General features: G+C 40.1%; 1 protein-coding gene across 8 annotated transcripts; it reads right to left on the reverse strand.

Annotated features, from left to right (window-relative positions):
- Positions 1-702: 702 nt before the first annotated feature.
- On the reverse strand, positions 703-12,727 carry max (myc associated factor X). 8 transcript variants are annotated; one of them, XM_056404784.1, is made up of 5 exons: positions 12,552-12,727; positions 12,236-12,262; positions 5,692-5,817; positions 3,383-3,506; positions 703-2,329 (listed from the first exon to the last, which is right to left on the reverse strand). In XM_056404784.1, exons 1-5 carry the CDS (start codon positions 12,585-12,587, stop codon positions 2,142-2,144), a joined length of 501 nt encoding a protein of 166 aa, XP_056260759.1. In that variant the 5' UTR covers positions 12,588-12,727; the 3' UTR covers positions 703-2,141. The 8 variants fall into 8 exon arrangements, with proteins under 8 accessions (XP_056260759.1, XP_056260762.1, XP_056260758.1 ...); XM_056404787.1 differs by having other exon boundaries at positions 5,710-5,817; positions 12,552-12,726; XM_056404783.1 differs by having other exon boundaries at positions 3,383-3,521; positions 12,552-12,726.
- Between the last annotated feature and the right edge of the window lie 387 nt (positions 12,728-13,114).

Here is a 13,114-nt window from a genome sequence, read left to right on the forward strand (position 1 = left end):
TCTAAATATGTTGGTAACATTTCAGACAGAGCTTTAAAAACAGGCAGATGCAGCAGGTAAAACCAACAAACTGCTGTAGTTTAGTTTATAAGCACCTGTTGATTTCCAGAGGAGTTTCTTTGAAAGAGCCATTTAAAGCATTTGACAGCCAACTCAATAATTTAAATATGAACCATCCAAATGGTTAAAACGTTTTAACTACTTTCATATTGGTGTCTTGGGGGATTTCTTGCATCCAAAGGGAAGTACAAAAAAAAAAAAAAAAAGAAATCCACAATCCCTAAATAAAGACAGCTTCACTATGTTCATTCTGTAAGTAGGTTGGCTACCGGCTGTTGCTCACAGATGAAAACATCAGATGGCCCAGTTTTTCCTCCTGGCCACACAGTTAAAAAAAAAAAAACAACAAAAAAAAACTCCTGTGTAAGGGGAGAATCGTTACATAATGGGACATAGAAGTGCATTATGCCCTCAGTCTTATTCCAGCCACCTGCCAGCAACACTGGAAACCAGAAAAACCTGAAGTCATGTTTGACTAATCCACACCAGGACATCCAGTCCTCAAAACCTTTTCTGCAGCAGTTGAGGAAGTTAAGAGGGGAACTATGACTGATTATTATAAAGTGAGAAACCCATCATTAAATTTACTGCAGCAGATTTTAACCCTTTGGTCTGACAGCTAAAGAAAACACACAGTGCATGTTAAAGGATAAAATAGTTTATTTTATAGTCTCATAGTAAAGGTAGGCCTCAACTTGCAAGACAATTGTTGGCAGTATGTACAACATACTTGTAATTTCCATGGAATGGAATCGGACAAACAAAGACCTATTACACTAATTATATCCTCCTAAATGGAAATAAAATGGAAACAATATACATACACACACGTTTCCTAGACACGCAAAAATGCTTCCTTTTTTCCTTGGGGGATTCAGCAACAATGATTTTTACTGTGTAAAGCACAACACATTGACAGGGACTTATTTCGCTTCCTTGTACTGCAAAAAGACGGGAGCTACCTTTTGACATTCAATACCTATTTTCATACCCTTAAGGAAAACTACAAGTGACAAATTGGCATTTTCCCATGACTTGTGAGATTACTACAAAATGCATAACATATTTTTGAACTTGAAAACATCCAATCAATGCTTTTTATAATATATAAAACGAGATGCCTAACGTATTCAGCCACCTAAAGTCATTCACTACTTCAAGCTAAAGGACAAAATACGATACAAGTTTAGGAATATTCTCCTTCAAAACATCAATTTCAACAAAGGAGTCATGTTTTCTTTTTTCTTTTTTTAATCTTGTGTTAACAAATGTGTCAGGCAGAAAACATCTGCAATCCAGTGGGCCTGAGGTGGGTATCACTTTAACATTTGCTTCAAAGCGTCTTCACATTCTTTAGTGGAAAAAGTAAGCTACAAATGTTTTTTTCATTTTATTTTAAAAAGGTAAACTTCTTATCCAGGACCATTTATCTAGGTGTGTGTGTGTGTAAATTCTAAACAGGTTTTTATCAAGAATAACAAAATTAAAACAAAACAAAACAAAAAAAAAAACCAAAGAAACAAAAATATATAATATAGCAGTGCTTGAAAGAGTACGCCTGGCGCACCCTCCCACCCTCCCACCCCCCAAAAACAACCCGGGTAGGAGGAGGGGCTTTATTGAGGGTACAAAAAAGCATCAAGTCCTTAAGTAGCCAAGCTGCCTCTTTTTGGGTTTTGGATTGTTGACATTGCTAGGGGGGAAATACCAATGACGCAGAACCAGAGAAAAGGGAGAGAGGGATGGGAAGGGGAAAAAACCTGAAGCTCTCTAGATGTATTGAAGCAGTCGTCTTCCACCCTGCTGACTTCCTCCCTCTTGTTCGCGGAGATCGGGTGGAAAGAGAGACAATTGTGATGGCGGTGTGAGGAGGTTTGAGGGGTCATGAGTCTCCAGTGCGAGCCCACCCAGAGATGGAGGAGAGAGAACGAGGACGTCGGTGAGGGAGGCCGGGGGTGGTGGTTGTTGGCATGAGGGGGGAGGGTTTGATGAGCCTCGAGAGCTTTGAAGGCTGCGTTTCCTCTCACCCTCCCTTGTGCTCCGCCACCTCGACCTTGGCCAGGTTGTAGCTGCTCGGCTTTCTAGCTGGCCTCCACGCGCAGCTTCTTCCTGTTGGGCGGCTCATCGGCCTCTGACTCGGAGCTGGAGTCAGAGCCTCCGTCAAACGCAGACACTGCGCTGCCTTTGGGGTTGGTGTACAGGCTGCTGTCAGACGACGAGTAGCTGGTCTGGAGCTGAGCGGAGCCCTTCACCTTCTCCAGAGCACGGACTGCGTGAGCACACATGAGAAACATGAAAGCAGGAAGGAGGCGAGGAAGCAAAACAACAGGATTTCAAATGAGAGAGAAAAAAATACAATAAAATCAGGCTGGGGACACACTACTTAGCTATCCTTACAGAGCTCAGTCAAACCAGGAAATCTGTGCCGCCAAACATTTATAAACATTCATAATAGTGCGTTCAGAAATACAGATAACCGCAGAATCCAAAATGGTTGAAGCCACGACATAATCTGTGTCTCACCATCCATTTACCCTGTTTGACTGAGTGGGAAGCAACATCAGATATTTCTTCCTCTTTCCCGCTTTGCTATAAACAAAAACTTGCCAAAACCAACACCACCACCTAAGACGTGCAGTTGAATTTTGCTGTACCACATTCTGGTGTAACTAGACCCGTACAGATAACTTAGGTCATACTCCACTTTCCATCCAGCCTCTGTTACACTATTATCATTTACTCAGTGTATTTTCTCATAGAGGGTTTTGTTATTTTTTCTAAAAGCCTGACATATGTTCCCAGGGTCTTTTCATCAAGGGTGATAAATGTTCATAATTAACATATTTAAATTGTACCGTAGGCCATGAAATAAACTTTTTTTGTTTGGTCAAAATTCTCTGTCCAATGCGGCAGTAGATACCAATTTGTCTTAAAAGTATTGACAGAAAACCCAAGAAACATGTAATAATGACAAAAAGAAACTGACTGAGAACTAAGTACGGCAGAGACTATCTGACAGTAGGAACAGGCTTAAGGTCTATTTTGTCTGCGGTTTGATTGCAAGATTGGGACAACATGTTCTCAAACCATTCATGCGTGTTCTCCTCTATCACTACAACATGCTATCAAAACAAACATGATGTTGGAGCATTTGCATTTCCTTGTCCTCCCCCTCTTTCACTCAACACATATCAGCTGCTGCGGGTAAAGTCTCATTGAAAATATGTTTTGAAAACAAATTATAGGTATAATCAGTCAAAATCTCCCCCAGTCTAAAGAGAAAACGGTAGTGAAACAGTGTGAAATCCAGCAGTGTTGTTACCTTGCTGCTCCAGCAGCGCATTCTGCCTCTTCAGGTCGTCGATGTCCTGCTGGTGTGTGTGATTTTTCCGCCTCATGTACTGGATGTACTCTGTGGCTTTGTCTAGGATTTGAGCTCGAGACGCCTGTTTGGTAGACTGCTGTTAGTGACACATGCAAAAATTGAAGCAATGACGCAAGTATACAGAATCCTTATCACATTTCTAACACAAAAACTTATGCTCATGTAATTATGCTACACAGACTGGCCCTGAGGCCGACACACCGCAGACTCCAACGACTGCAGGAGACTACAGAGAAATCTAGGACAACACAGCTTGCCTCCTCTTAACCTCTCAAAATCCTCTAGCACTTCAGTCTGACATCCATGGGCTAGGTCATAACCCTGACAGTACCGTCAGTGCTTGCCTCGATTACAGCAAACAAAAGTACTGCTGCATCCTGTTAGTGGCTGCAATCAGCTCCATAATCTTCAAGGACAACACACTTTATTTAACAAACATTAGCAAGATCCCTTATTGACTCAGCTTTGCCATTATGCCTCTTTAGGGTCCATGATCTACTTGGTGTAGTCAAACACTGACTTCAGATTAAACTGAGTTTTCTACTCATTAGGGCTGGGTCATTTTCAGATACTAATGTCAATTCTTGTCAACTAAAACAAAGTCCACCTCCATCATGAAAAGCTCTGACAATTTTACAGAATCAAGAATTAACTTGTGAGGAAAACTAGCAGGAGACTATGACTAGACACTTAAGCTGCATTGCATTATTACTTCTGCCAAGGAGGTTGTGTTTTCACCCATGTCTGTTTGTTTGTCAGTAGCATTAAGCAAAAAGTGTTGAACCGATTTGCACCAAACTTGTTGGACAGATGGAACAGGAATCATTTTTCTTTTGTTTAACATTGGCCTTGGCAGAGGTCTGCATTCTTCGAGTCTCCCTCATTGTTTTCTTTATTGATTCATCTGCCAATTATTCTCTTTGGTAATTGGTTTAGACTGTAAGAAGGTCAGAAAGAGTAAATATTCATCACAACTTTTCCAAGGCTCAGCTGACATAATGTAATTGATTGTTTTATCTGAACTGCCTAAAAACCCAAAGATATTCCATTTAATATTATAGAAAAGGAATAAACCCAGAAAATATTTACATTTGAGAAGTTGTAACTTTTACATTTTTGGCATTTTTTTCTTCAAATTCAGCTTAATCATCTCTCAAAACTGTTGCCAAATAATTTCCATTGACTTCTCGTTTCAGCTTCAGTTACTGTATTTAATGACTTTGACTACTGTTCTGACTGCCAACTCCAAACTAAACTGATCATGAAACGAGATGAGTCAGGACCTACGTGGCTTACCGCCTCAGCTAAACAATCTCCTTGTGGAAAACGATACTTTACATCGACAAACAAACATTATTCCATAAAAAAAAACCTTGCCTTCATTTGAACAAAAGAAACCTTTTACCTAAACAATTACCACACAAAGACATTGCCTGAATAAAGAGTCAAAAACTGTCAAATCAGAAACTAACTCATCAAAGACTCAGCAAACATGAGCAAGAATCTGACCAGAAATTAAATGCCAGGTTATTTTTAGTGCTTGGCAGTTTTCGATACTCAGTGCTACAGACAGTAGTAGTTCAGTAGTGTTCAGGTTTCATACCCAGCCCTGATGTTCATTGTTTCTACTCTGCTTCCTCTCACAAGAAACAATACTGCACTTTAAAACAGAGCTATAATATCAGTATGGTCATGGGAGAGGGGTGGGGGTCGAGTACTGAGGCAGCTGTAACCAAACACTTCATACAAATTATGAGCAAACATCCCTCACAGCATCTCATGAGCCCCCGCCCTTCACGCTGCATGTGAGTCTTGAACTGGTCTTTTAGGGGAAAATAAAACACTGTGCCCAGTTACTGAACCCACTCCAAATGCTCTCAATGTCATGGATGTCAAAACAGGAAGAGAGCAACAAAATTTCCTCATAATAACTTCCTGACGCTGGTCCAAGTATTTAGACTGCATCACTGTCTTGCTGCTGCCAATCTGCACTCTTCCACCATCTGCCCTCCTCCCAGTCCCTTCAACTGTTTCCCTCCACTGACACGCACACATTAAGCAAGTGAAGACATCTGCGTCAAGAAATCATTAAAAACAACCTCATGGTAAAAATGCTCTCATCCCTAAATATTCTGAACAGTACATTTCATGTTAAACACAAACAGACATATTACACTTCACATTTTAGCAAACAATGAAAAAATACAAGTAGAAAATGAGTGTGATCGTGTGCATGGAGAACTTACAGTTTGAGCTTTACCAACCTTTTCTCCCTGCAGGGCGGGCACAGAGTCCCGGAGGCTGTGAAAGCTGTCTTTGATGTGGTCCCTACGCTTGCGCTCCAGCGCATTGTGGTGTGCCCGTTTGTCTGCCTGCAATGAGAAGAGTCACAAGGCCTTCAGCCTGGCAGCAGAGCAGCGTGGGTAGAGGACAGTTTGTGTCCAGCCGTCCATGGTCAAACCTACACAAACCACTCTGCTGCCAAGTCCCACTCTGCCTGTACGACAAGAACAACACTGTCACTGTGCTTTTGATTCTGTGCAGTAATTATTATTCAAACCATATATTCAAAATGTGTTTCTATCCATCATGAGGTGAACAACGACGACTACCTAGTACCTGATTTTTAATAAGAGGCCGACATCAACAAGATGACATCAGAGCTCTAACTAATGATTAATTTCATTATTAATCAATCTGCTGATCATTTTGTTAATTAATTGCTTTACCTATAATAAAATACTGACACCTAATGCTCAAAGCAACATCTTCAAATTTCCTGTTCTGTCTAACCAGCACTCCAAAACGCAATGATATTCACTTTAAATTCATATATGACAGAGAAACACAAATAAATGTGCAAAACAAAAAAAAAATTCAATTTTCTGTCTATCAATCAATCAATTGTTCTAGCTACAGATGACATACCAATGTAACACCAACTTCTGTCTGTTTAATATCAACAGAAGCTCATCCTTAATGTTATTACTCTCTGTTGGGGTATTTTAAATTAAACTAAGAGCAACTGCAATATCAACCAAACCTTTGCTGATAAAGAGTTAAACTAATGTAGATAAAAACTGAGCAGCATTTAATTAGCTTTAAAAATAAAACCTGAGCTTTAAAGAGGACATCCGGTCTTAACAACTATCATGGGTCCTTAAAAAAAAAAAAAAACAGTGACTGACATGTCAGACCCCAATTTGGACACACTGTTTTGGCACAGACCTCCTGAGGTCAGTCAGTCAGCTAAACAACCAAGATGGAAAATATAATCATCTTGCTTTAAATATTGGTGTATTTTAGTTGTGGCTGCCAGCTAGTGAGTGAAAATTCACTTTCAGAAGCACATCGGAAAACTGAAACTTTCTAAGTATAAGCTCGACAAAAAGATACACGTTACCAAAATCTCCCCACTCATATGAAAATGACAAGATCGGTACAACTTGCAAATATTCTGTATATTTGCTTGAGAAACTAGAGAGCACTCAGAGTGTGCATCTCCACCAAGGCTGCACAATCAAAATAAATTGAAATGATCACAGACAACACACTTTCAAGTGTAATAGTTAATGTAAAAAACAAATGTTCTACGATGCCTTATCTCACAGTGTTGAGAAATTCCTGCATCATAAGAGCCAAACCAAAAACTAATCACATTCTTTGGCATAACTGTGTGAGCACCAAATTTCACTAAAACCCCTCATGTAGTTGGGATATCCTGCTAAGAGACAAATAAAACCGAAATCAACCACCTTGCTAGGCATAAATGATTAAACTGATTAATTTTTCTGTCATCACGACAGTCAACTACTCGATAACCTCCAGGAGCCTCACTGTAAAAATGACCGAGTGCAAGAAAAGACTACTCTGGAGTTCAATTCTCCTCACTAGCAGTTGCTGGATTATCTGGCCATTTAACCATGACCAGGTCAAGGTCAAGACACTCAGATCCTGAATGAGGATTACACTGACCGATTGAATTAAAACAGCGCAGTGACCAACAAAGGCCTTGTGAAATGTAGATTTATGAAGGTATTGTTAGAGATTTGCTTTTTGTAGCTTAAGATTCAGGGTTTAAAAGCAGAAAAATGTAGCTCAGTGCTGTTTAGTGTTTGTTTTCTGTACTGAGCATTTGTCTTCTCTAGTGTGCCCTGTGCTTTCTACATTACACAGCTTTAATCATATGACCTCCCCTGCACAGGGCCAAATTCATGGATAATTTCAGGCTGCTGTGCTGAATCAAACTCCACATTTCTCATGTCTACTGTCAAGTTTTTAAAATAACTCAGCAGCAACAGAAGCAGCATCTAACAGGCTGCATATTTCAACAGCACATTTGCATTCTAATTAGACTGTAAAGGCATAAGATGGCTGCCATAATCACATGACCAGAGCCAGGCAGGAGATCAGTTTGCTGCCTGTAGTTTAAACTGTTTTTAGGCCAAACCATCACACAGCCTCCAATCACATCTGATTCTGGACTAATCCACACTGTCATCAAGCCGAGACATCAAGTGCAACATCCAATCAGATCCTGTATAGCAACGACTGATCATCTCGCTTCATACGCCTCCGACAAACCAAAGGCCTGATTCAAATATTAGCAACAAAACAGCAGAGTGATGCAAGTGCTCACGCCATGGCATCAGGCTGACGGGAGACAGTAGAAGTCGTGTGACCTGGTATCATCTGACTCATTTTGTCCATGGATCAAAACAAAAACCAAAGTAGCCGCAAGTGAGACAGCACGCAGGTTAAAACAAGCCCTCAGTGTGTCATATGTCTGGTGGGAGGGACAATGTGTTTGGTGTGTACTCAAGTACCCTTTGAACCATATAGAAGAAAAACACTCAGCTGATGTGACTGACTGGTCTATTGGTTAGCAATTTAATGTTAAAAAACAACAGAACACGAAACTGAAACAGTAATAAAAACCACTATTTAAAATTCACTACACATTACCCACAATGCCAGTCTTGTGATTCGTGTGGCTGGCATGGTGACAGAAGCACAAAGGCAACAAACCATCCAGGAGACACAAATCCACCAGGACCTCCCTGTATCATACAAACAGCCACCGAGAGGCGTGACTGCACTCCTTCTATTAACCCTTGCCTAAACAAATATATGACTGTTATTGGTGGTATGTGCAATTACAAGTCAAACAGCCATTTTCACATGCATGGTTTCTGTGAATAGACAAGGGCGTTCAGTATCGTACATGTGGCCGATTTTCTTACCCCGCAAGTGTGGGAGAGACAATTACAACCTTGAATACCTTGAATGACTTTGCTTTTGTTGTGGAGTTATTCATGTCAAAGTTGCATTTAGCATAAAACATTTACATTTTCAAGTCGTGTATAGAAAGTCTGATGACACGCAGTGCTCACAAAACATTTTAGACGTGTGAGAGCATCAGCTTAACTAACTCTTTGAAGAACACCTTTTTTCATCATTAATCAGTGAAAGTTAATTAAGACGCAAGGACATACTCAAGCAGGACTCTATGGAGCTGCTCCATATACAATCACTAGACATTAAGTGCCTCAGGTGATTTAAATAAAAACTTGGCTATTTGCTACTCTGCAACAATCTTACTACATCCCAATTAAAATAAGCTTTTCTGTGTAAAACCATCCAATAATCATACAAAGCTGGAAGATTTGTACATTTTTATAAAACCAAGTATGGTTTTCTATGGAAAAGGGCAGAGGTTCTGTTTCACACAGGCAAGACTACATATTTTTTAGGCATGGCTGCTACTTCAGCCAACATCTACAAACTGAACTGATCGCAAAGGCAGGATCAATCAAGATCAGCATGGCTAACCACCTCTGCTAATAAAAAAAACCCAAACTCTTTAACATTACTATGTTTGTTAGTTTTGATTTCAAAATATATATATATGGTTATATAATGTAATGTACTCAGACATGTTGTGGTGCCTTCCTAGCTATATGGCACATACTATCTAAGTTGTTAAGCACAACAGGCACCACAAAAACAGGTGTCCAATTACCTAAGTGCAACCATTATCAGTTCATCATAAAACCGATACCTTTTGCTGGCTGCCTACGACATGCCAGCTGAGCTGCTCTCTCACTTCTATTCATACCTGCCCATAACACATTACATAACTGCTCCAGGTGCGGAGTGGAAGAGCTGGTAGCTGCAGCTTCCCGGCTACTGATGGTCATCTCACATTCTCTGCATGAAAGCCTACACTTCTCTCAGGCTGGTGGAGAACATGGAAACCCTTCTTGCACTAACAACAGTAGAAACGCCAATAAACCAGACGCTCCTGTGGGTGAATGAGATGCTATACTCAGAGCTGCAAATACCACAATTCTTATTCTCACTTAAACTAATAGTAATTATTTTCTTAGTTAATTGTTTGGTCTATAAATTGAGAGTAAATAGTAAAAAAAAAACATCCATCACAAGTTCTCAGAGTGCATGGCAACATATTCAGATGTCTCGTTTTGTCCGACTAACGATTTACAATGATATAGAACAGAGAAAAGCAGCAAATCCTCATATTTGAGAATATAAGCGCATGGAGTTTCGCCAGCTTTACTTAAAAGATTAAGTAGGGATTATCAAAACGGTTGCCGATAAAGTTTTTCCGTCAAACAATTAATTGTTTTACTTCTATATTCAGGCCTAATATATGACATAATGCATATTATCTGTTAAGCCTTTGGTGCTCAGCGCCCAATGCGACTCGACGGTCAGTCTCTTATCTCACCCTAAGACACACTGTATCTCCAGACAACAGACCCGCTATCTATGTTTGGAAACCTATTCAATGTCTGCCACACTGCACTCACAGTTTAAAAATATTATTTGCTTATTTGCATGCAAGGTTAAATCATTTTTCACCTTTATATCTTAGATGCAAGTTCTGGAATTTAAGAGCTGCGATTTTTAATTATAACTCACATTATCAGCAGTGTCTTAACCAGCTGTAGCCAGTGAAAGTTAAAGCTGGTTGCTGCTGATTTCCCCAGCTGTAATGACTACTGTTGGTAGTAAATTTACTCAGCTGAAGCTAATTAACGTTAATTCTGCAAGTTGCCAAAACCACAAAAGAGAAATCTTGGCTGCTGCCTGGTTTATAGGCTCTCCGTAGCCACCGTTGGTAAAAATGCCTGGCCAAACATGGTTTTGTGGAACAAGAAACACCACTTTATATCAATTTTGATATACGAAACAATGGGCGTTGCTGTTCATGAAAGACCAACAGTTGTTTTCTACATAATCAATAAACAATCTAGGTGAGCTGAGTAGTTGTGGAGTGAAAATTAAATAACAGCTTTAATAAATTTGGTATTTGAGTAGTGTCAAGTATACTGCTAATGTAATAGCTTAATAAATGGGGGCAAAATTGATTTAAAAAAAAAAAATATATAAACTACATACATTTACTTCAAAGTTTAGTCTTTGGTCTGATTTTATCAAAACAAGTTTGTTTTTATTGTTGGTTCAATTTTGTTTGTAATGCAGACCACAAATAAAGGGATGTGGTTTAATTTACAGATATTAAATCACAATTTTTAAAAACAGAAATATCTATAAGCAAAATCTTATTTGTTAATGTGCAGATTTTAGGGCCACATTCTCATTCAGGACAAGATGTGCAGAGATGGAAGCACAAACAGCTCTCAGGACATACATATTTATGTTTATTGCTCTGTAATCAAGTTAAATGACGCTAACTGAACAGAAATCGGGTTCTAGTCTCTCATGTGGCTCTGCAACTGAGCTGATGTCTGTCTTGAAGCAAAAGGTCTGAGGTCTGTTGGAGGGCAACAGCATTAAAGCTTTTTTCTATCTTTACATCACTAATGTATATTCTATAATTTAACGCTAAATCCCTAAATGATTTTCTGCATTTCAATTTTGACAATCCGATTAGACGCAAGACGTCGTGTTGTGCAGCCTGTGCATTAACCAAGTGTGCAGGGTGTTTTTCTCGCCGGTATGCGATGCAGCTATACGTCATTCATTTAGGCTGCCAGCCCTTTAGTGGCCTGTAGAGAGAAGATGGCTCTAATCACTGGCTGCAACACAGGGAAACATCCCGCAGCACCCCTTCCTGACACGAAGGCTTGTCCGAGATGCAGGCGCGGCCACCGCTCCTCTACACATGCAACAACCTCTACACCTTTCCTTTTCGTCTGCATCCTCACCGTGGATGCAGTATAAAATGTAAACGGTCGTTCTTTACCGAGATGACCTAGATGTGTAATTTGCAAATCATGAGCGGAATCCCCCGTGGTGTGAAGTGCAACGCCGGGGGAAAACGACTCGGAACGACTAACCAGCTGCCACCTCGCACAAAAATCTTTGTATTAACCGGAAAAAAATAATAAACATGCAACAAAAAGCCTTTGTAGCTGGATAAAGCTTTGGTCTAAATATAGATGTCGTGTCACCGTCCTCCTATGGCCGCGTACACACAGGATGGGGGATACCCTGCAATGCACTACTAACGCTGATACCGAGGAACAATCGCTGCACAATTAGAAATGCATGGATAACTAGTTCAGCGCTGTAGAAAATGACGGAAAGTTGCCGTGCACAAATATAAATTTGATAAATATATGTTGGCAGAAAGCAGCACTTTCACATTCTGTTTGAAGTGACATCAACCTCCACAGTGCAATTTTACCAATCGATAATATACCAAGAAAAAAACAATGGCATACTATTATGGATAAATTAACTTTGCAACAACAGTGAGACATTTTTCGACACTGGACAAATCCCCCCAGCATTACGCACCACAGAGTGATATCTCGGTGATTCTTCCTGCAAAGAAACAGAACAAAAAGTACAATTGTAGCCATAATTGTTCAGCAAATCTTACTGTTTCGCTGAGGTCACTAGAGAGTAAAATAATTTAGCAGATAAACAATGCTCAGAATCAAGAAAAGCTAGAGTTGCTTATCATTTAACTAGAATCCCGACAAACATACTTATCACAGAAAAGCAAAGCTAGCCAGCCTACTGGTAGCTAACGCTAGCTGAGAAGCTAGTTCAGCTAAATCGCCAGCTAGCAAAATAACATCCATAAAAAGCGAAAAGTGGTCATACTCACGTCACTATCGACTTCGATATCATCGTTATCACTCATTCTTCGATAAAATAGTCTAGTTTAAAGGGACGGGAGGCTAAAAAAACAACATGAATCGGTTTAGCACCGAGCGGCGCTCCAACAGTCAGACTGCTAACAGCTCACGTTCTGTTTGGACAGAACCGAGGTGGACTCTACCGTCTCCACGTGACTACTCTCCACACACAAGCCTACCGCTGTGCAGCGCGCATGCGCCACATCACTGGGGTGGATGGGAGTTGTAGAGGCTGGTGCAGTTTTTCTGTGTATCATTGGAGAACAAATACATTCTTCAAGTATTTTAATGTAGATATATATAAAAAGAAATATTTGCCAAGCGATGAGCTGAGCAAACATTAGCAAGCGGCTTTAATATTATTTAGAAAGAAGCCAATGTAGCCATTTGTAAACTACAACAACCATGAGTCGATGAGCTTGTTAGTGACGTCACAGCGTCTTGTTTCTTCAGAAGCATTATGGGAATTGCAGTTTGAGTCGTATTTGTATGTCAGAGGAGCTAAACAGGGCCATGGCTGAGACACGTGGAT

This window comes from Seriola aureovittata, chromosome 19, assembly GCF_021018895.1.
Source record: "Seriola aureovittata isolate HTS-2021-v1 ecotype China chromosome 19, ASM2101889v1, whole genome shotgun sequence".
NCBI lineage: Eukaryota > Metazoa > Chordata > Actinopteri > Carangiformes > Carangidae > Seriola > Seriola aureovittata.